This window comes from Bactrocera tryoni, chromosome 5 (assembly GCF_016617805.1).
Source record: "Bactrocera tryoni isolate S06 chromosome 5, CSIRO_BtryS06_freeze2, whole genome shotgun sequence".
NCBI lineage: Eukaryota > Metazoa > Arthropoda > Insecta > Diptera > Tephritidae > Bactrocera > Bactrocera tryoni.
In genome coordinates, this window is record NC_052503.1 from 7,548,419 (window position 1) to 7,571,325 (window position 22,907).

At 39.5% G+C, this 22,907-nt stretch overlaps 2 protein-coding genes across 2 annotated transcripts; one reads left to right on the top strand and one right to left on the bottom strand.

Moving 5' to 3' along the window:
- The first annotated feature begins 8,472 nt into the window (after positions 1 to 8,472).
- Positions 8,473 to 19,237, top strand: LOC120776930 (cuticle protein 16.5-like). Its single transcript, XM_040108002.1, has 5 exons — positions 8,473 to 8,503; positions 8,589 to 8,810; positions 12,055 to 12,269; positions 16,406 to 16,502; positions 19,001 to 19,237. The coding sequence occupies exons 1-5, from the start codon at positions 8,492 to 8,494 to the stop codon at positions 19,235 to 19,237; spliced, it is 783 nt and encodes a 260-aa protein (XP_039963936.1). The 5' UTR covers positions 8,473 to 8,491.
- A 1,900-nt stretch (positions 19,238 to 21,137) lies between these two features.
- Positions 21,138 to 21,476, bottom strand: LOC120776931 (cuticle protein 16.5-like). The gene is made up of 2 exons (XM_040108003.1): positions 21,465 to 21,476; positions 21,138 to 21,374 (listed from the first exon to the last, which is right to left on the bottom strand). The coding sequence occupies exons 1-2, from the start codon at positions 21,474 to 21,476 to the stop codon at positions 21,138 to 21,140; spliced, it is 249 nt and encodes an 82-aa protein (XP_039963937.1).
- Between the last annotated feature and the right edge of the window lie 1,431 nt (positions 21,477 to 22,907).

The window sequence follows — 22,907 nt, forward strand, 5'->3', positions numbered from 1 at the left end:
ATCGACGAAGAGGTGGTGTGTGTCGATTCTTCTTTCACGGGCCTTTTCCAAGATTTGCCGATGGTGAATATCTGGTCGGTTGTTGATTTTCTAGGCCTAAAGCCGCACTGATAAGGTCCAATCAGTTTGTTGACGGTGGGTTTCAGTCCTTCACACAGTACGCTCGGATTTGCCATCTCCTGATGTTAAGCTTTCACTGCCCTTCAGCAGGCTGGAAAAGTGTTCCCTTCATAATTTTACTGTGATCTGGGCCTCAGTCACTAAATCATACTCTGGTCTTGAAAGTGTATTAAGTATAACTACTCTTTAAAAAACAATTCTTGTGATATTATGTAATGATAACTCATCTAATTATTCTTACGAAAAATATACATATGTTGGTATTTATATTTGTTGTTAGTTTTTGCAGCATTACCAACCAACATTTGAAAGATAAATATTTGTAATTTTTGTACATTTTAATTGGATAAATGTTCAAAATATGGTTGTAAACAAGAGATTCTGTGTTGCACATGCATTTTCATACACGATGTTGATGAGTTATGTTGGCAAGCATCTCGCCACCTTCCTACAAACTATGGGAGACGTGGCGACGTGTGTGGTTTTTTCAAAAGCTGATACACTCACATACAGACTACGTTACATATGTAGACTTGTTTTCAACCATATTTATTTGCATAACTTAATTGTATTTATACACACCTGATTTTATATAAACATTTATATTTTCTCTTCCCAAAAAAAAATGGCAGTGAAATAATATTCTCATTTTGTTTCTATTTGCAGGTAAGTTCTGACGCAGATGGATGTGACAACACGATGTTTACACACATAAATATGTAGGCATGCATGCAGCGTGACTGGCAGCTGAGCGCTTTCGATGATCTGCGTAGGTTGGTATTTTCATAAACTCAATGAAACATAACACCGAAATGCCGCCGCCCTCATGCATAGCCGAAGTTCGGCACTTAAAAGTTACACGTCTGTGTCAAAAGCACACAAAAACACACACAGTTACATGTTTTTTGTATGCCATTTAAGTGTGTGTGCGTAGGCGAAAAACTTTCTCGCCTACACATTGTTGTTTTGTTATAGCCTCGACGGCGATGCTGCCAAATATCACCGGGAACAACGAAATGTTGCTCATACGCCGCAGCGTGCCATTAGGCTTTCGGCTACACCGCAGCAGCCAAGAGCTGTGAATATGCAGCAGGTTTGCTGGTACCGCTACACTTGTTTACACGCTTAAGTAAACATACACGCTTCTTGTGCATACACACACACACACACACATTTACTTAATGACTTACGTATGTATGGCAACGCCGACTTAAAGCATGCCTGTAAGTAGGCATGGCGGAAAGTGTGTGTGTGGGCCGCACACAGTTATAAATATGCACCTCGCAGCGCGTGGGTGTGTGCAAGGAAAACGCTTCTGTTGATTTTCGTAATTCCTTGAGCCTAGATTGTGGCCGATTTTGCTGACATACATTTCCCTTTAGACATGTGTGTGTGTTTGTGTGCGTATAAATTACCTTTTACTCTTTTTGATGAGCCTCAGCACTTCCTCAGCTCTATGTTTTGCGAAGTTTCCCGCTGATAATATCTTTGTGTATCCTCGGCTTTGTAAATATGTATATGTGTGAGTAGCAATCCGGAAAGGTTTGGATGTGATGTGTGATCTTCGAGGAGCCTTAGTGCAAAATTTCGACTAATAAAAGGTTTATAAAATAAAAATTAGTAAAATTTTTCAGTTTTTCCTTTCAATACAAAACAACTTCTTATCAATATTATTTACATATAAAGCTAGCTGTTAGTATAATGAGGTCCTTACAACTTTTGCTGTTAATAATTTTCAGGAATTTTTTCAAACCTCACATTAAAGTCTCTTAGTAAAAGTAATATGATTTTAAATACTTTAATATTTCAATTCGGTATTCGTTACAATGCGCTGCAATAAATCAAGTGCTTGCCTGAGGGTTAAGCGTGAATTTGGCATTTCACTTATGTGTGCATCAATAGCAAGAACGGCATTTTGACGGCACTCAAAGGCGTTCGAACGCTGCTCAAGTTTTGACAGATGCATTCGCTTTGCATTTTGCCACATCTCTGCTTTCAGCTGTCAAAGTTCTCTCGGCAATCGGTTGTCAGCGTTTTGATTTATTGCATGACGTGCCATTTTTTCATAAGAATTTTCCTGAATACCTAGAAGTTTTGAATGCAATCGAACGTTTGTTGGAAATTTCAAATGCGCATATTTTGAAAATTCCGCACAAATGTCGAATGTACCAGACGGTCACTGCTCAATGCTGTAAAACTATTTGATTATTAATTAAACAATTAATTTTTTGAAAAGAATTAAAAAGTTGTATTTAAATATAGTGAAATATAAATTTATTTTTGGTTCCAAAAAAATCTGTAATCACCCATGAATGTGAGAAATATGTTTAGGAGATACGTAAACTTCTCGTTTAAGGAGTTACATGGTTTTCCTCGGGTAAAAAACAGCCTTTTTTCAACCATTTTTTTCTCATAATAGGGTAGTCGAAAAAGTCTTTTCGTATTTCTAATCATACTCCAATTTTTTTTGTATATTTATAATAAACTTTAATGAATAAATATGGTACATTTTGATGGACCGCCAACAATGTGATTGGTTTCACTGGAGATATACGACTGCAACGACATCTTTTGACAAAATACGAAAAGACTTTTTCGACTGCCTATATAAAAAATGAAATAATTTATTAGAACTTTTTATTGTTACAAACATACACTATTAACAAAGAAATTCTGAAATTTTTGGAAAAAAATATTTTAAAATCGGCCATTGCGACGCCATTTCCGGTGACCCCTTGGGGAAAAGATGCGACCGCCGTGTCAGGATAACTCCTTACGGGATCATCTATAGTGCAGAAATACATGTTTTGGTTAGAACCTTAAGTTAGAACTTGGACGAAGTAAAAGAAATACTTCCTCCAAGTCTTTATGAATTGTATCTCAAAGACCTGTGTAAAATTTCATGAAGACCGGTTCAGTAGTTCTCGAGAAGTCTTGCCAATCGACTTCAAAAACACAGTTTCGAGAAAAACGCGTTAAAGACGGCGCACTTAGCCTAGCAAGCCGCGAGCGCACAAGTTCTCAAGGCTGTATCTTCGAAACTAGTACTCGGACCAACTTGAAAATTTAGGACAATATTCCGGAGGTATTGTAGAACTTAATCAGATAATAAAAAAAGTTGATTTTTTTAAAGCTTTTAACAAAATCACAAAGAATAACCGGGTTTCAATAAAGAAAAAGAAAAGCACGAATTGCTGTAACAAACAAATCTAACCTTTTTCACAATCATATAGCACTAATGAAATACATAAAATTATTATAAATAAAATATCGTAAAATAGCGCTTTGTTGCCTTCTGCTCCGCGCTTTGTTTAGTGGCGCGATATTCACTGGTTAACCCGGAATTGTAAAGTGTGGATGTCTCCTTTGAGCAGCTATGCTATATCTAATTGATAAAGCGCAAAATTAATTATAGAGCTTAGCATGCAGACGTATGTGTGTGCGTGTGCGCGTGTGTGTTGGCGGTATTTAGCTGCTAATACGTAAATTAATCGACTAATGGCCGTTTAACCGCTGCCGTCGAAGCGCGACCAGCGCATTTATCATACACACAGACATAACGGAATATATTTGCTCGCGTGTCGACGACCACAAAAGATTTATTATGCATATGTGTTCGCGTGCGAATGTGTGTGTGTCGCCTGCATTGTACAAATGCATATTTTATGCGATTCTAAGCGCATTCATGAGCATGTGTGCGCGTGTGTGGTAGCATGTAGCGTTACTTTGTGGCATGCATGCATATTATAGATTTAGCGTTATTTACTGATAAATGAAATGATTATAATGAAAAATGGTCGTGGAAATTTTCCGAGTGTTGCGCACGTATCGCAGCAGCATCCTCTGGGTACGACATACAGTCAAGCATTGGAAATGTGTGTCTTCGTTTTTAAAAAGAAATATTTTGTATATATTCTGCTTTGATTGTCTCTATGAAGGACTACGCGATTTTGACTACTATACTTGGTCTTTTAACGTAGCTGAGACCGGGTACAGTTCATTCCTTTCTAAAAGCAAGACACTCAACAATATAGGAGCACTAGCAACCGTGGTTCCATTATACATTATCATCGATCTCACATATTTTTGTTGCACTAGATATATCCTTGATAGGAAGCGTTTTTCCAACTTGGCTTTCAAATATCATCTATAATGTCGAATCTGTGAGCATCAAAGTAGGTTCTCATATATCGTTAGACTCGTTCTAGTCGATTTCTAGGAACCAAATTGTCTTATGAACAAGTTTTTAAAAAGCAGTTGACTTATTAGAATTCTCAAGGTGGGTTCAAAGACTTTTAAAAGATATGTAAGCATGAGAACGGCACATATTGGATAGACAATTATTCTTCGTCATGCCGTTTTGAACTTAGTTTGTTGGTAGATGATATAAAGGTTTTCATTAATCATCCAAAACTATTAGCTTGGAATACCTACTGTAAGCTCACTCTGTTTACCACCAATGAATCCATTCATTGAGCAGCTTATTCAAAAACTACTGCATACCTAATAGAGCTGTTTACCATCATTGCGGTCGACAGTGAATTTCCACACTTTCCACGGCAACAACTGTCTGCACTTTAGTTTGTTCCTTTCAGTAACTTTTTATGACTTCCACACCCGCAATGTTCACCGACTTTGCAGCATTTTTCCGACTGAAGTGGCACAACATTAACATTTAATCATTATCTGTCAAACAGTTGACAGCGAATACCCGACAATGAAAAGAACATGGCAATAGCAAGTGGAAGCGAGATAGTGCGAAAATTGTTGCTGTTTATATTGATTTTGTACGCGAAGACGCCTCTGATGGATTTCGCTTATCCATGCTCATTCTATCAATGCTAGCGTAATTAGATTTGTTAGAGCTGTGGCAAACGTCATTCGATAACATAAATATAGTACATACGAATGTGTATGTAGATGAATAAACAGTTCGTTTATTGGACGCTTGAATGATTGGAGACATACTCTTATGCCGGCACTCGAGCATTTCACTCGGCCAGTGGAAGAACGAAACATTACAATGTTGTTTGGCTCTTTTTGGTTTTGATTTATTGTTTTCTTCTTATAAATACATGACTATAATTCTGGGGGCTTTCTGCGCCCGAGTTTACAACAGCGCGCCAGTCTCAGTTTGGCGCCAATTGGAGATTCCAAGTATAGCCATGTCCTTCTCCACCTGGTCTTCCCAAGGAAGTGGAGGTCTTTCTCTTTCTCTGCTTCCTCTAACGATAATTCCATCGAATGCTCTCAGAGCTGAAGTGTTTTTGTCCATTCGAAAGACCTAACCCAGCCAGCGCTGAGTCTTTATTTGCTGAACTATGTCAATGTCGTCGTATATCTCGTACAGCTCATCGTTCCATTGACTGCGGTTTTCGCCGTAGCCAACGCGCAAAGAACCTTAAATCTTTCGCAGAACCCTTCTCTCGAAAACTCGTAACGCCGACTCATCAGATGTTGTCATCGTCCATGTCTCTGCGCCATATAGCAGGGCGCGGATGGGGAGTGGCTTGTAGAGTTTGGTCTTTGTTCGTCGAGAGATGACTTTACTTTAAGAGAAATAAAGGTTATGTAGGATACCACGTTTTAGAAGATGTTCCGTCATCTAGAACCTTGTTCAAATTAGACCTCTCCTTTGACAGATTGTACACCGGATATTGATAAACAGAAAACGATGGTAAAGCATTGCAGCCGATTCTGCGTAATAATAATATTTTGATTAGTACCAACTTATTAGCCCCAGTCGATTCCGCTTGACTATAATAATTTAGAATAATATTATTAATTACGCTATCAAAACTCGATTTTATTTGTGAATTTTAAAATAAGTTGAAATAATACTGAATACAATACATCTTGATCGTAACCATGCAGTAGCTCACTTCCTGAGCCATATCGAACCGTAAGGGTAGGTGGAGTATGCGCTGTAGTAAGGCGAATAGGCCGAGTAGGGAGCATAAGCAGCGGCATAAGGAGCGTAGGCGGCGTAGGGCGAAGTGTAGGTGGCAGCAAACGGAGTGCCAACCAGAGACGTCGAGTAGCTGACCACTGGAGCGATAATGCTGGGCTTGGCGGCCACCAGAGCGAAAAGCGCGAAACAACACAGACCAAACTAGAAGAAATTGGAAGTAAAAAGTTAAAACTCAATTACTGCGTTGGTCCTTTCCTCCAAAAAATAAGGAGGCAGCGTAGAACAAAATCCACTTACGAATTTGAACATCTTTTTTAAATTGTTTAAGCGGAGCGTGCGGCGTTGACTTAAGTTTAATATTGCGCTACAAATGAGACTGTTTAATCAAAGCCGTTGATATAAGCTTTTATATACAAATTCTGGCCACCATTTACAGCCTCCAATAGTCCATGTACAGCCAGTATGTGCGGCAAGCAAAATAGGTTCTAAAGCCCAACGGCTAGTACTTCAAGCGTCGCTACACGGCAGCCAGCTGTGCGCTAATGGCCACGTTAAGTGCTCATTACTGTCACTGACAACAAAAACGAAACACATTAACTACACACAAAGGTGCGCATGGGTGTGTGTGTGCGTCGTAGGTGAATAGTTTTTGCTTTCGCATTTTTTCCGACCACTTTTTGCATCACTTGCTTGGCTGTCCATGGCACGTCCGTGTGCCGGGCCGTTGCGTGCAGACGCTGCCGCAGTTGATGGCGCGCTAGTTGGCTGCGGTGTGAGGCCTGCTTGATGCGTGTGCGCGTGTGTGTTTGGCAGTAGATATTTTTGGTTTGTGCCTCGCAGTGGCGCGGTGTGGACGGCATACTAATTCCCACACATGGCTTTGGGGTTATTTTCGTCAAACTGCTAAGTTAGTACTTTTGCTTTTATTCGCCACTGTGTTGTTGTCTGGTGTCGGTAATGCTGCTCATTCTTGCTCGCAGACACATAATAACGATTTCGACTTGCCGCGCTTGCGTTTCCATTTCAAATTGCTGCTAACATTCTTGGGCTTTGTTCTCAAATCATGCAATAACTCAATTATGACACCCGACGACAGGCAGATTTACGAATTCCACACATACAAATGCATGTTAGAGTTTGAGTTTGTGTTTTTTAAATTCTCAAACGTGCACCTTTTCATACATATGTACATTTGGGCTTGTAAAGTTACAGATTTGGGGAAGGTCAGGCAGCAGCACTTGGGTCCGAGGTTTCGTATTAGTATTGACGTTGGGTTGTCGCACGTGGTCACACCTACTTCCGAATCGGATGCATTTACTTATAAGCAAACATAAATATTTGACGTTTGGCTCATTGCTTTGAATCTATCGTATAAATCGTGATATCGTGAACGCGCTTTGCATACTAATTTCTGTATGTGTTTGAGGGAAAATTAATATGATTTTGGTAAACGAAATTGATGTGTGAATCATTCGCTGAAGACTCCGAGGGTCATCGATCATTGTATTTGTTTACAATTTTTAGGTTGATCGAACTCTTGATCCCTTGACAGGTTCTCAAAAAAATTATTATGCTTCAAATGTAAAAAAAGAATAATTGGCACGGACGGAAGTGTGCTCCAACAATGGTTTCGGCAATCAAAAAACCCCAATGGGAAGTTAGAATAGAATATGGGTATCACGCTCGAATGAAATAAAGGTCACTAAGGCTGGGTATTGAGATTCTTCAGCACATGCTTATGAAAGGTTAAATATTTTAATATTTTTTTAAAATGAACTCACAAAAGTCATAAAAATATCAAAAATTAAGATAACTAATTCTCTAAGATCCGTTACTTATTGGGGCCTCAGATAATAAGGAATTTTTGGGTGTAATTCTACCACTAATTTGCCTTTTGGTACTGGATTGACACTTCACAAATCGATTAATTCCAAAGCAAAGTCCGAAAATGGTGAGATTTTTTCTACTTTTGAAGTATACATATATATAAATATAAATATATTTATATGTAAACATCCTTATTCATGGTACTTATGGAACAACTTTGAGTAGAAAACCTTTGTATTAAAATTTTTTGAACTTTTAACATTTTACTAAGCGTTAAGATCACTCTTCTACAAAAAAACGGAGGAAATTATTTTCATTACAAAATATTATCACAAAAGTAGGATACAGCTATCCCAGCATTAAACTACAATCAAGTAAGTACCGAAAATAAGAAGCCGAGTATTTTGTATGGATATCACGAGCGTTAAATGTTCGCATTGGCTTCTGCTTTGTGCTGACATTCGTTTGTCACCCACACACGCCTCGTGCATTAATATACTTAACTAAGTAATTAGGCAATTTCGATGTCGTATAAGAAAATTGTATTTAAACTCGATCAATCAGCCAATTTGCCATCAGTTCCATTTTGCACCACCACAGCGAAACAACTTGCAAACAACAAAACAAATCAAAATGTTCAAATACGTAAGTGAAAATCGTTGTCCACAATTAGCGACTCATTTGAAAATAATTATTTATAATAATCCTTTATAAACTCTTCTATATGCAGTTCGCTCTCGTCTTCGTTGCGCTCTTCGCCTTCGCCGCCGCCGAGCCTAAGCCCGCTGTGGTAGCAGCACCATTGGCCTACTCAGCTTACTCAGCCCCATTGGTCGCCTCCCCCTACGCCGCTGCCTATGCTGCCCCATATGCCGCTTACGCCGCCGCTCCCTATGCCGCCTACGCTTCACCCTACGCCGCTTACTCCGCTTACCCATACAGCGCCGCCTACGTGCTCCGCAAGTGAATGGAAGCTGTAAATCTAATATACATATGTATAACAGTTGAAGAAGTGAATGGGCAATTGATTTCGAATATGAATTCTCAGGAAAAAATAAAACGACCATTTAAATAACAAAGAACTTTTTACTCTTATTACTACCACAAAAGACATGTTTTCTGCTTAAGGACAATATTTGATAACAAAATAGTATTCTCACTAAATTGCAGTTAATTTCGCAGAACTGTCACGTAAATTTTCTTAGATATGGGGCTAAAATTGACTACATTGTGGGAAGGGACAATAAAATTATATTATCCCTTAGCACAGTGTATTTAGAACTGTCACTCGTTGAGGGTTGCCATTTCAGCGGATGATCGTAAGTTCGAATTTCAAGCTTGACGGAGTCGAAAAAAGGTTTTTATAAACCAAATAAAGTAAAACAAGGTGAAATATGGATGTAAGATCTTGTAATAAAACGTATCAGCTTTTCAAAGGCACCTAAGGAGAGCTCTTCTAAAAGGTCTACCAACAAGAACGACGTGATTTAAAAATGAAATAAAACACTCAAATTTGGTCAAAATGAGTTCTTTTCTTTGTTATGTAGATAATTTTATGCCATTTATGATTTGAACAAAATGTCGACCAAATGTCCTATATGACTCCCTTTGCATATCTCCACCCGTTTACGCCACTTTTCGATGATCTGGAGTAGCATTTCGGCTGGAATTCCGGCACTCCATGTTGTTTTCGAGCTCCTCAAGTGTTGTTGGTTGATTTGTGTACATCTTTGATTTAACATAATTCCAGCGAAAATAATCCACAGGTGTTAAATCGCAGGATTTTGGCAGCCAAATGACTGGACCGAATTTAACGAGTCGCCAAACTTTGCACGCAATGTGTCCAAGACATTGCAGCATCGTCTTGTTGAAGTTGCATCGTATTAAAACGCTCGCTATTGTTGTTAACGGCATTTTCGGAGTTATTTCGAAAGAAATAAGGACCCATGATGTCGCCATACCACAATCCGCAACAAACAGTAAATTTTTTGGAATGTAATTGCGTTTCCTGAACCACAAAAGATTTGACTCACTACGCTGAACCTCATCTGAGAAGATGATTTTCGATGAACGTGAATTTGTGAATTTTTCGAGGGACGTGAATTTGCGTAACAATCTTGGAAAATTTCCAAGCATTGTACCAAAGTGAAACGTGACATGATGAGATATCAAACTTTACCGAACACACCGACAAAATTTGACACAAATCCGTAAACAAACAGGGTCACCATGGAATGTCAAAATGTTTGACGTTTTAATGTTTATTGTTGTTTTTGTAGCGGCAGAATTATGCCGAGTTGACAGTTCTTGGCCGGATAAAAATCCGGGTACATTCTAGTTACATAGACCCGACTGTCGTGGGAACTGTCAAAATCTCGTCATCCCTATTGGTAGACGCTATATATGTATGTTATATGACGAAATACGATTCGACCTATGAAACAGCATTATATGGTAACTATAAATTCGATAGTGGAAACATATAGCCACAAGTCTAGGTGCTCATTGGAGCCATTTTCCCACACTTGCTTTTTTTTAACTCTAAAAACCAAAAATCGAGATTAAAGCCTCAACACTATTGTAGTCAGGTAACCTATATTATAACTGCTATGGAATAAATAAAAAAGTTCAAACTATTTTCCTGAAATACTTATGGATCCATCCTTTCTATAAATATGCAAATGGAAATAATGGAATATTCTCGTTGATTAAGTCAAGCTTAATGAAATAAAAAATCCAAATCATTTTCGTTTTTACTTTTCCATTTATTTATGCTTTGCTCTTAATATTTTCGACCATTCGCCTATGGAATATCCAGTCACTTTCAGGCTTTTTTAAAATTCGTTCACACTTTGCTCCATAATTTACTTGCGGAGCACATAGGCGGCGCTGTATGGGTAAGCGGAGTAGGCGGCGTAGGGTGAAGCGTAGGCGGCATAAGCGGCGTATGGGGCAGCATAGGCAGCGGTGTAGGGGGAGGCGACCAGAGGAGCTGAGTAAGCTGAGTAGGCCAATGGTGCTGCTACCACAGCGGGTTTAGGCTCGGCAGCGGCGAAGGCGAAGAGCGCGACGAAAACGAGAGCGAACTGCAAGTACATAGATGAAGTAATTAAAAAAGGATTGTCGAATCGATATATACATATGTATTTATGAAATTGGAAGGATTCCAGAACTATGGCAAATCAAATTCACTTACGTATTTGAACATTTTGATGGCTTTGTTGTTTGGTGGTTGTTTTACTGTGGTGGAGCAAAATGGAACTGATAAAATTTTTAGTGAAGGCTCGGGCTTAAATACAATTTGCGAATACAATGGCTGCATATTGAAGGTAAATATGTACAAGTATATGAGTTGGTGCGCACAAATCATTTGCATGTACTCGGGCTGAATTGGGTGGGTGAACGAACGAAAAGCTGACATTACTGACCTATACACGTATGTGTTTGGCTTGTTGAATTAGTTAGTGCTTATTGGTCGTGTTTACATTGACATTTGTACTCATATAAGTATGTGTGTATTGAGCTAAACTTAAACAAGCCACGGCTCAGATATTGTAAGGTCAAGGGACACCCAATTGGGAAGTCAGTCGTGATAGTCACTCATAACTTCAAATCATATCAACATTTCTAAATTTCAAAATATTGGTTTTTATAAATGTTATTTGAGGAAATGATTTATTTTATATTTATTTGAAAAATTTTACACACAAAAATAACTTTGTTGACCTGAAACGACAGTGAAAACGAAGTTAAAATTTTGACTTAATATGCGCACGACAACGACTTAAGTAACTGCCGAATAAATTTGGCTTAAACCAACGAGAATTTGCAACAACAGCAAAGGAATTTGCGACGAAAACGTACGTGCTTCAGCCAAAATTGTCACAATTCGCGGTCAAATATTGAAGTGGAGCATAAGAAGCAAATAAGTTAATTGGCTCTTCTTGTTTTTGTGCTGCGCAGAAAAATTTCTGCAACTTTTAAAGTATTTAAACCGGACTAACGCACAGCACATTTATCAGTTTTATTCTGCGCTTCTGCAATAAAGCAACTAACAAGCCACAAACAAGCAAAATGTTCAAATATGTAAGTGTTGTTGTTATTATCCTCTAATTGTTTAATATGCTAACTAAAAGTTCAGATATTTATAAATATATTTAGAAGTATGCACAACAATAATTAATTTTGACTTACAGTTCGTTCTCGTTTTCGTCGCGCTCTTCGCCTTCGCCGCTGCCGAGCCTAAACCCGCTGTGGTAGCAGCACCATTGGCCTACCCAGCTTACTCAGCCCCATTGGTCGCCTCCCCCGCCTACGCCGCTGCCTATGCTGCTCCATATGCCGCTTACGCCGCCGCTCCCTACGCCGCCTACTCCGCTTACCCATACAGCGCCGCCTATGTGCTCCGCAAGTAAACGAAAAGTAGCGGAAAGGAACGGGATTGAGGGATTATGAAAATGAGAAAATAAAACAAAACCATACACGATAGACAAATGTTTTTTAATCTATTTTAATTAGGATTGTTGCTCAAATTGGAATCGGGAAGGATTTTTGTTCTACCAATTACGCAATAGGGGTTTAGGGAATTCGAAAGTGTTGTATACAGTTTCTAGTAAATTATAATTATGAGAAATTTCAACAGCTGTAAGAAGCTTTGAGCCTATTTTGCTTAATTAAACCCTTCATTCTTAGGCATTAAATAATTTTGGAGCAACTAACCAGTCTTCAAGGAAAATATGTATGTTTATGAGTTGGTATGTAATATTAATCAATTTTACCTTTTTAATATTCGAACAATGTTGGAAAAGCTAAGGAACTTTAGCTTTAACTTAATTTAACTTTATTTAGCTCTGATGCTTTTCATCTCAAGATCTTTTAAAAGACTGAATGATGCAGTACATGCATACAAATTAAACCAGAGTTTAAGCTGCGCTTGCTTTCAAAACAATAATAACAATAAAAAAGTTAGGTTATGCTAAGAGGTCGGTCCCAACAGAAATCTCAATTGGACAGCTTAGAACGCCAGTCCGTTGTGGTACCTAATATCGACAAGCGCAAAAGCCGACAATTAAAGCAGCTAGAAGGTTTGTCCGGAAAGTAATAGGACTGAGTCGATTTCAAAAAAAAAAAAAACAACAATAAAGTAATAGGACTGAGTCAAAAAATTTATTGAATCAATCGTTACAATTTTTTAAAAACTTTCAAAATAGGCTCCTTCTGCGTCGATGTAGCCCGATTTCCAAGCATTGAAGGCGTCACGGAAGGCATTCTCCAGAAGAGCCTTGAGAGCCGAGGTGCATGCTGCTTGGATCTCCTCTGTCATCTCAAAATGCTAGCCCTTCATTGGCCTTTTCAGGCAAGGTAACAAAAAAGTCCGGACGGTCCACATCTGGGCAGTAGGGCGGCTGCAGAAGCGTTGGGATGCCGGTCTGGGTTAGGTAGCTGTTCACAAGAAAGGCGGCATGAACCGGGGCGTTGTCGTGGTGCAACTTCGAATCGGCTGCGATGTCTTGTCGGACCCGATTGACTCTTCGTTTGAGTCTCTGAGGACTTCCACGTAAAACTTGGTGTTGACGGTTTGTCCAAGAGGAACCAATCCATGGTGAACAATGCCTTTGATATCAAAAAAGACAATGAGTATCGCTTTCACTTTGGATTTACTCATTCTTCCGGTCTTCATCAGCGACCTCTTCCCGGCCCTGCAAAACGGCCTGGTGCTACCGAAAGACACCATTTCTTGCTAAAGCCACTTCTGGGTAAGCCTGCTTGATCATATTAAACGTCTCTGTAGCAGATTTACCGAGTTTCACACAGATCTTAATTGCGTACCTCTGCTCTAACGAACTCTGCATTTTCGTCTTGCACTACTCACAGAAAAACGTCGCACAAAAATGTTTGTCCTGACACGCCAGGTGGTCGGAGACAACTAACCAGCCGCTCGGTCGTTAGCTAGGAACGCCGTCTGCCGAACCCACCCTCCCGAAGCGCAGTAGTGGCTGAAGAAAATCATTCCTATTACTTCCCGGACAATCACTGTAATGTCAGTTTCGATTATGTCTTCTGGTTCGCCGCAGGTAAGACTGGCGAGATGTTTCAACCTCAGTCATTCAAAGGATGAACAAGAATATTTCCATCTCGCCCTCCTCCATATAACTTTGACAACAACAACTAGGTCCAAAGAAGCATGTAGTCATCGACCAGCGCCTGCTAAGCGTACGCGAGGTCAATTAGTCCAGTGCTAGAAAGCAAGACGCCAATGGGGATTTAACTTCGTTTTATTACGATGTGAGCGGGGCACGGGTGCATCTCTGACTAGTTCATCTGCTTTGCAGTTGCTAGGGACTCCGTTAGGACCAGGCTTCCTGATGATGAAGTAGCTGGATGCTACTTCTAGTGTGGAGAGACACTACTTGACAAGCTTTAAGCGCAGTGATAGCGAGTTCAGCGCTGGCATTGCCGCTCTGCTATCGGAGTGAGTGTTTACATCCCTGAAAGAGGCAAAAAATTCTAGCGAGTTCCATGACAGCCGCATGCCTAGAATGTCTCTTATATAAAGAATAGAATTTGCCTTCCTTCCTTTACGACTCTCTTTTGAATGTTCTTTCTGTGAGTTTCACAAATCAATTAAAAACATGACTACTTACAATGGCTACTTGAAAGCTGAAGAAAGAAAATTCAAACTTGCATTTGGCAAAAGTTGCGCACTGCAGTCTGCCAACGGCTGGCAGAAGAGACGAAAATGAGAGAAAAAGCAGAAGAAATTTTCCATTGTTTCTAATTCAATCTGATTTTAACTGCGGCATTGTGCCTAATGAAACGGAACTGTAAGTGCAGCCAGATGAACTCTCAAGAATCGGCGGCTTATGTCCATTGAATTTGAAAGCTGTGACGCATTGCTTCTTTGGAAGCAAAGTCCAGCGATGCTCACCGCAAAGCAGCGACTCTGCGTGGAATCTCTAATGATGTTTTTGTTTGCCCATTGATTAGTTGTCATGCCCTTGAGCACTACTGACCTTTCCCGCACACACACACATACGCGCACAGCTGATTGTGATTACTCTGCGCACAGGCGATTTGATACAATCGGGACCACTTGGGCGCACTGAATTAAAACGAGCTGCGGCTTGCATAACTGCAATCTTACACACACACACACACATTCTTACACACATGCACACATATGAGATTGTATGTTAATTATCATTTGCCTCGAACGAATCTCCACTCCCGCGGTGCACATCACGTTGAATACTTTCGCAAATCCTTTTGTCCACTGAATGTGCTACTTAAGCTGTTGTTGTTGTTGCTGGTCAACAGCGCACATTGCTCCGAACCACTGCTGAAATAAGCAAAGCACTTAGTATTGTTTGAGGCGTGCATTCAGCCATCTTGCTTGCAACGTTCACGCACGTTGACCGATTGAAGCACCGAACGCTCGCTCGGTTCCGAGTATGTGTGTTTATACGTCAGTAGTCCATTGTGATTGGTGGCAATGCAGATTCCCAATGTACCTGGGTGGGCGCTTGTGCGATGCTCGTTTGTGTTGGGAAAGCGCTCGTAGACCGGAAATTTAATTTCGATGTTGGAGTTGTAGTCGCGCGTTCGTTCATTTCGTATTCGCCACGTTATGCTTTGAGGCGTTTTGATTTCGGATTTAAGCCATTCCGTAATAGGGAATACTTCATGAATTGCTTTCAGTGGTGGGCCATAAGGATACCGGCACAGGCATAGAAATGAACTCTATTCCAAACACGCATTCAAGCATACACATACACTCTCACATTCTCCCACACTCATACGCAAGGGTGTTCTGGAGCACTCAAACTCGTTTGTTTTCGTTACGTGGTCGTGCGGTTACATTTCGCGCGGTCTCCGCGCTCACACGCACACACATACATAGATACATATAAACATATGTATTTACGAATAGATACTTGCGTGGCTTTAAATAAATAAGCAATTGCGGTTCGCCGCTCGGTCTCATTCTGCTCTATGTGCTGCGCGATCGTCTTCGCTTCCTTGTTGTGAACTGCCTCCGTTATACTTATGGCTTATATAAATAACATTTTGCTGTCGGACATGACTAGTTTTTTATTATTATCATTGCTTTTAATATTTCGAGATATGAGCAGGACTACGTTGGTGAAGAAATTTGAGTAACGAAAGCTTGCCGCTTCCATACCAAACATCACAGCAATGTCGATTGGTATTGCAAAGCATCCGATTTCTACAACTTGTCTTTATTCAATCATCTATCAGAGTTTTTTCTATTCACTGAAAATCGTTTGATTTCGAAAAGCATCAGATCAGATATCAAAGTCCCTTAAGGTGAAAAATCTTCGCAAGAGTGATTCAAAATTTGACTTCCTCCCACTTCTTTCCAAAATTACAATTAAAGATTACCTGATATTCACGATTCTTCGCCTTAAATCGTTGATCAAAACTTGTCCAAACAAAAGAAAGTGAAACTATTAGAATGTCTTTAAAAGAATACATTAAAGCAGGTTAGGTTTTTCGGTTTGGTTTTTATTTTCCAATATCACACAGAGTTTTCTCTTTCATTGCCAATCAGCTCCAATTTGGAGATTACAGATCAACCGCTACATTCCGTTTACTTGCGGAGCACATAGGCGGCGCTGTATGGGTAAGCGGAGTAGGCGGCGTAGGGTGAAGCGTAGGCGGCATAGGGAGCGGCGGCGTAAGCGGCATATGGAGCAGCATAGGCAGCGGAGTAGGGGGAGGCGACCAGAGGAGCTGAGTAAGCTGAGTAGGCTAATGGTGCTGCTACCACAGCGGGCTTAGGTTCGGCAGCGGCGAAGGCGAAGAGCGCGACGAAAACGAGAGCGAACTATAAAGTAAATTGAAAGTATGTTAAAAGTTAGTTACTTGGCATATAAAATGCATTACTTACGTATTTGAACATCTTGTTTATTCTTGGTTTGGAAGTTGCTTTGTGGTAGAGCAAATTTTAACTGATAATAGTGTGGAGCTTTGCTCGAGTTTAAATACTCTGCCATTTCCACAAAACTAAAAAAGAATATGCATATGTGTGTGTATACTTATATGTGCGATGGCTTGCTTTGCGAATAAGTCAGTCTGACTTTGATTGAAATTGTACGCAATTTTGTCGAAAATTCTTTTATTATTTAAATTTGGTGTAGACGAGCCAATTTTCGGTCGTCACTTGGTGGCCGTCGCGCATATTAAACGATTATTTTACTAAGCGCTTCACTGTCATTTCATGGTCGTCGTGGACGTGCGGACATGCGAACGCAAAATAAATTTTTAGTAAAAACATTTCGGTATTATTTAGTCGGATTTTTGCTGAAGCTTGTCGTACTTAAGACTCGTTATTTGAGAATAACATTCTATTTAGTCATCTCTTCACTAAAATTTAAGAAAAATTAAGCAGTTGTATCAAACTTTGGTACTTCTCAGTGCTGGCTGAATTGTCATAGCTGACAAATTACTTGATCTCTGTTTCTTGTGGTTTATAATATTCTCTGGATACTCTTGCGAAATCGGAATACAATCACGCCCACTTTTTGTGTAATATAGTTCTTAATGTTATCAGCTGATTTGTCTTTTATGGATTCTTTAAATTTTATGGAACATCCTTTAGTGACATAAAATCCTGGTGGCTTCGCTGCCGCAAATGGGAGACGTCCGTTTACAACCTTTGGATATAATGATGGACTCTTCTGGGATAGGAAGCTTTATGGAAGCCGAAGAAGAGAGACCAAAAAAGTCATCGATTGCCTCATACTGCTGTAAAGAAGGCATTGGCAAAAGGTGGGTTTCCTCACCGAAAGTGGTTCTCTGGCTCACCAAGCCCTTTATGTTCTATGGACTTATTACTACATACTTAAGTGGCTATTAGACTCAGGGAATCTGGGGTTTTAAAAGGAAACGTATTTGAACACTCGGATATGCTCGCACACTTTGACTTCATATTGAACAACTTAGATCATGGAGTGGCCAAAACGAACTCTGTCGGCTTCCTCTCTGCCCATATATCGACGAGGGTGCTATGGGTGGGAAGAAGCCGTTTGAGGAGAAGGGTAGTGAGCTTCTTTTCGGATAGGTCAAAGGTTGGTGGGGATGTTTACTGTCAGGAGCTCCCTATCAACTTCAGTTTCAGACTTCTTGACTATTGCAGTATTTTCTAAATTGAGGTAGCAGCCATTAAGATGGAAGTAAATTTACTGCTCCGGAGTGCAATCTCCTTCAGAGAAATGATCATCCACTTAGATATCAGAGCGGTAATACTAGCCTTCAACTCATGGTGAGTGCGTTCAGGGCTGGTCAAGGTGTGCCTAAGCTCGCTATCAATAGGAGCCAGGCCACAGCGGAAACGCAGGAAATTGTAAAGCTGATGAGCTAGCAAGAAAAGGCACCCTAGAACCTCTATTATTAGAATCGGAGCGGGTCGGAGCTCCCGTATCCTCTTTTGCTTTACTACTAGAAAGCTGAGCTTCGCGGAGGTTTCTTCAGAGCTGGGCTACCATGGAGAACACAGGAGTTCTTCTTTTATGTGGCTTCACAAAGGACATATGGTACTTCACGTGCGATCTTCGATCAGCCATCTAATCTAACCTAACCTATAGTGATTCCGCAGAAAAATTGAGTAATATCGCTCCATATCTGCCAAAACAACCAATATAGTGAATATCAAATTTAATATAATTTTCATTCAAAAGCCTGTTTGAAAATTTTCAGCGCAAGTTATTTGTTTATTTTGGTAATTATTAATTAAATGTTTATTAACCTTTGAGATACACTTATTATTATTTTTGGCAGCGTATCGATATGAGCGCTTTACTGACTTCCATAGCACGGGTTGAAGACAAAAAAAAACACTTCTTTCCTCCTACTTATGCTCCCCTTTACTCACGAGTGTCTTGCATACATCAATGGGCACTACAAGCCTGACCGAATACATACTTACATAAGCGTGCATAATGCATGAATCCACAAGTATTTAAAGGCGAGCGATAAGTGATTTCATTATCAGTTTAATTTTGCTTCACTACAGTAAAACACCAAACAAAACCAACACTCAAAATGTTCAAATACGTAAGTATTAACCGTTATTACTTTTTGATAAATTTGGTTTGTAATAAAATCAATTCTTCCTTGCAGTTCGCTCTCGTCTTCGTCGCACTCTTCGCCTTCGCCGCTGCCGAGCCTAAGCCAGCTGTGGTAGCAGCACCATTGGCCTACTCAGCTTACTCAGCTCCTCTGGTCGCCTCCCCCTACGCCGCTGCCTATGCTGCCCCATATGCCGCTTACGCCGCCGCTCCCTATGCCGCCTACGCTTCACCCTACGCCGCCTACTCCGCTTACCCATACAGCGCCGCCTATGTGCTCCGCAAGTAAACGGAATGTAGCAAAAGAAATCGGAATTTAAGGATAAAAAATGAAAAAATAAAACAAAGCCATAAACGATAAATAAATTTTTTGAAATTTATTTGCGAAAATAGGAAAAAGTAATCATGAGGAAACGGCTCCGAGTCACTCGGTGTAACTCAACTTCATGCAACTGCTTTCCTGCTCTTCCTTTAGTTCGAAATTTAATAGTTAGTGGGTTCTCAAGTCATTAAAAAATTAAAATTATGGCAAAATAAGCTACTTGTAATATATTGGAACTCGTTCTTTCATTTATTTGCGTCGCTTTCCTTGATGCTACACAGGATGGAACGAATCTTGTTAGTCGTTGAAACAAGTTCTAAGCGGATCCGTTAGCAAAAGCAATCTCTTATCGTACTCTGCCATTATATAAAGTATTGGAAGTCTTCTTCTTCATTTTTATTTTCATTGTTATATACTATATAGCTTTAATTAATTATTGACATGAATGTTCTATATGAATATTTGTCCTTCTTAAGAGGTTTCATGGGTTTCGTCGGGTGAAAAACAGCCCTAATTAAACAATTTTTTCTCATAAAAAAATGAAAGATTTTGTTAGAATTTTGTAAAAATTATAAATACACACTATTAACAAAGAAATTCTGAAAGTTTTGGGAGAAAATGTTTTAAAGTCGGCCATTCCGATGGGATTTCTGGTGACCTAGTAGACATTTAAATAAAATTTCGGTGGAAATTTAGCACAATTTTCTTTCAAATTCTTGTAATCGAAAAAAATCCTTCATCCAAGTCTTTAAGGATTGTATCTCAAAGACCAATGTAAAATTTGATGAAAATCGGTTAAGTACTTAGTTCTCGAAAAATCTTGCCAACAAAACACAGTTACGAGAAAAACAGATTTAAGACGGCGCACTTAGCCTAGGTAGCCTCAAGCGCACAAGTTCTCAAGGCCGTATCGCCGAAACTATTACACGGATCAACTTGAAATTTAAGACAATATTCTTGAGGTGTTTTAAAACATAATAAGGTCATAAAAAATCGATTTTTCGAAACGCCTAACCCGTGTAACCCCATAAAGCAGAACACGAAGTAAACTAGCAAGGTTAGCAACGTTCTGTAAGTATCATGAAAATTATCAAACAAGTGTCGAACCGATCAAGCTCAGGCGAAACGGATAACACTGCGATATGGCAGAGTAAATATTTTACTATATTCATTAAATGCCTAATTTAGAGTGAGGAGATGCTATGTAGATATAAATTGGAGTTCTTTTAAACTTCTTATAAAATATGGTAGAATCTAATAAAATAAAATATACTCTAAAAAAGTAGTAGCGCGTTAAGGATTTGATTCGAAAAGAGGGTTTCACTTAAATGTGTTGGTTGCTGTGGTCTAGTTTCGATCAAAGAAGAAATTACTCGGTAACCAAATAAACCGTTTTAAGGCTCCTAATGCCCATAATATTTCTATGTTCTATCAGTATTTGACTTCGTTGCTTCTAGAACATATTTTGTTTTCTTTGGACCACATAATTCAATTGGTTTATATTAGCGGAAGTTAGTTTTCATTAACTCTAATTTTTTGTTTTCCCACATATCTGATTTCCTGTAGCTATAGGAAGTGCAAAAATAGACTGTTATGTTAGACTGAAAATTTTAAATATTTTGTTCTTTTTCATCTAAAGGAAATTTAAAGTTGTTGAGTGGATTTTCTATGCTCTGCAAATGACCAACTTAAATTGGTCACGTGGAAAAGAACATTAAAATAATAAAAGTTTGTGACTTCGTTTCTAAAATTTCAATTTTATTTCATTTTTTTTTAATAAGTTTGAGTCGAATTTTCTCCTATTCAATGCCAATCAATCTCATTTATTGTACAATCACAGTTCCACAGTTCTACTGCTAGGTTCCGTTTACTTGCGGAGCACATAAGCGGCGCTGTATGGGTAAGCGGAGTAGGCGGCGTAGGGTGAAGCGTAGGCGGCATAGGGAGCGGCGGCGTAAGCGGCATATGGGGCAGCATAAGCAGCGGCGTAGGGGGAGGCGACCAGAGGAGCTGAGTAAGCTGAGTAGGCCAATGGTGCTGCTACCACAGCCGGTTTAGGCTCGGCGGCGGCGAAGGCGAAGAGCGCGACGAAAACGAGAGCGAACTGCAAAGGAGGAAATTTTTAAGTTAGAGGTGCTTTGTGGTTTCAATGTGTGATTTGTATGCTTATGTAAGTGTGATTAAAGTTACTTACGTATTTGAACATCTTGTGTTTGGTTTGTGCTGTATTGTTGCGAAAACAAAACTGAACTGATAAAAATATGACAATCGCTTGAGTTTATATACGCTTGTCATTTGCCTGATGGTTCATAACTCGACATAATTATGCGTTCAAAGAGCTGACATTGCCAAAGTTTTGGGTAAAACGTGCAGGGTTATGAACAATCAGCTGTGTGTCCAGTGATGTACGTGTGCGCGTTTGTATGTTTGTTTATGAGTCCGATTTTGGAGGCGTTGAGCCGCGCATTTTAATGCCCACATTTACGAGTACCGACTTGGGTGCTGATAGACAACCCGAAATATAAGTGCACGACAATGAATTAAACTAATAAAACCACTAACTAAATTAAATATGTAAATAAGGCAAATAAAGCAATTGCGAGCTTAGAGCTTTTTGTTTGTGTTATAATTATTGCGTATATGTATGTATGTATTGGTAATGAAGTTCTTGTTGACATTTTTAGCACACATTTTGGCCCGTGTCAATTATGTGGTAATTGGACTTAACGCTAAGCATTTGTTGTTTTTGCCGTCAAGTACTTGCATTAGCACTGATAATTAAAGGCCATTCTTGCCACAAACGCAGTGGAAGGGGCCGGTGGGCACAAAGTCGCCTCGGTCTGAAATAAAGCAAAACTGCCCAAATGCCAAGTAAAGCTCAATAACAGCTGCCACAACAACCGTCATTCAGCGGGGAGCGTGCGGGGGCGTTTCAAGTGACCTGCTGCCTCCAAGCGCAGCGACGCTTCCTGCATACCAAATGAAGCGCTCGCGGTGATACGGTTATCGATGGCCTGCGTGCCCATCGTCATTGAGCCGTCATGTCCGCAGTTATTTAGTACACAGCTAATGCAATTTTTGCTTACTCACACGCACGCACACATACATTATATGTGTATATAAGTAGTATATTTAAGATGTGTATTTTATTGGCGTTCTTGATTACATGCCATATATTTATGTGCACTACATATAATAATATACATAGTACATACAAACAACGTTTATGTTCGCAGAGTCTCCAATAACTAAGTTTGACCAGCCATACCCTAATATTGGGTAGTCGAAAAAGTCTTTTCGTATTTCTAATCAAACTTCAACTTATTTTTTTTTTATATTTAAAATGAACAATAATGAAAAAAAGTAACATTTTGCTCGACCACTTTTGACGTTTTTCCGCTAGAGACATTATTTCATCACTGTAAAACTTTCATCAGTGTAAATGCAAATTTCGAAATTTCCAGCACGGAAGCGAGCGAACCATTGTTGTGCTACACGAACTGATAAAGCATCCTATCTGTAAACTTCACAAATTTCATTGGTGGCTTGCGTGGCATTCTTCCCATTAAAGAAAATTCAAAGTATAGCGAATTTCTTCATTACTTTCACTCATTTTTGAACAGCTGTAACTTTTTTT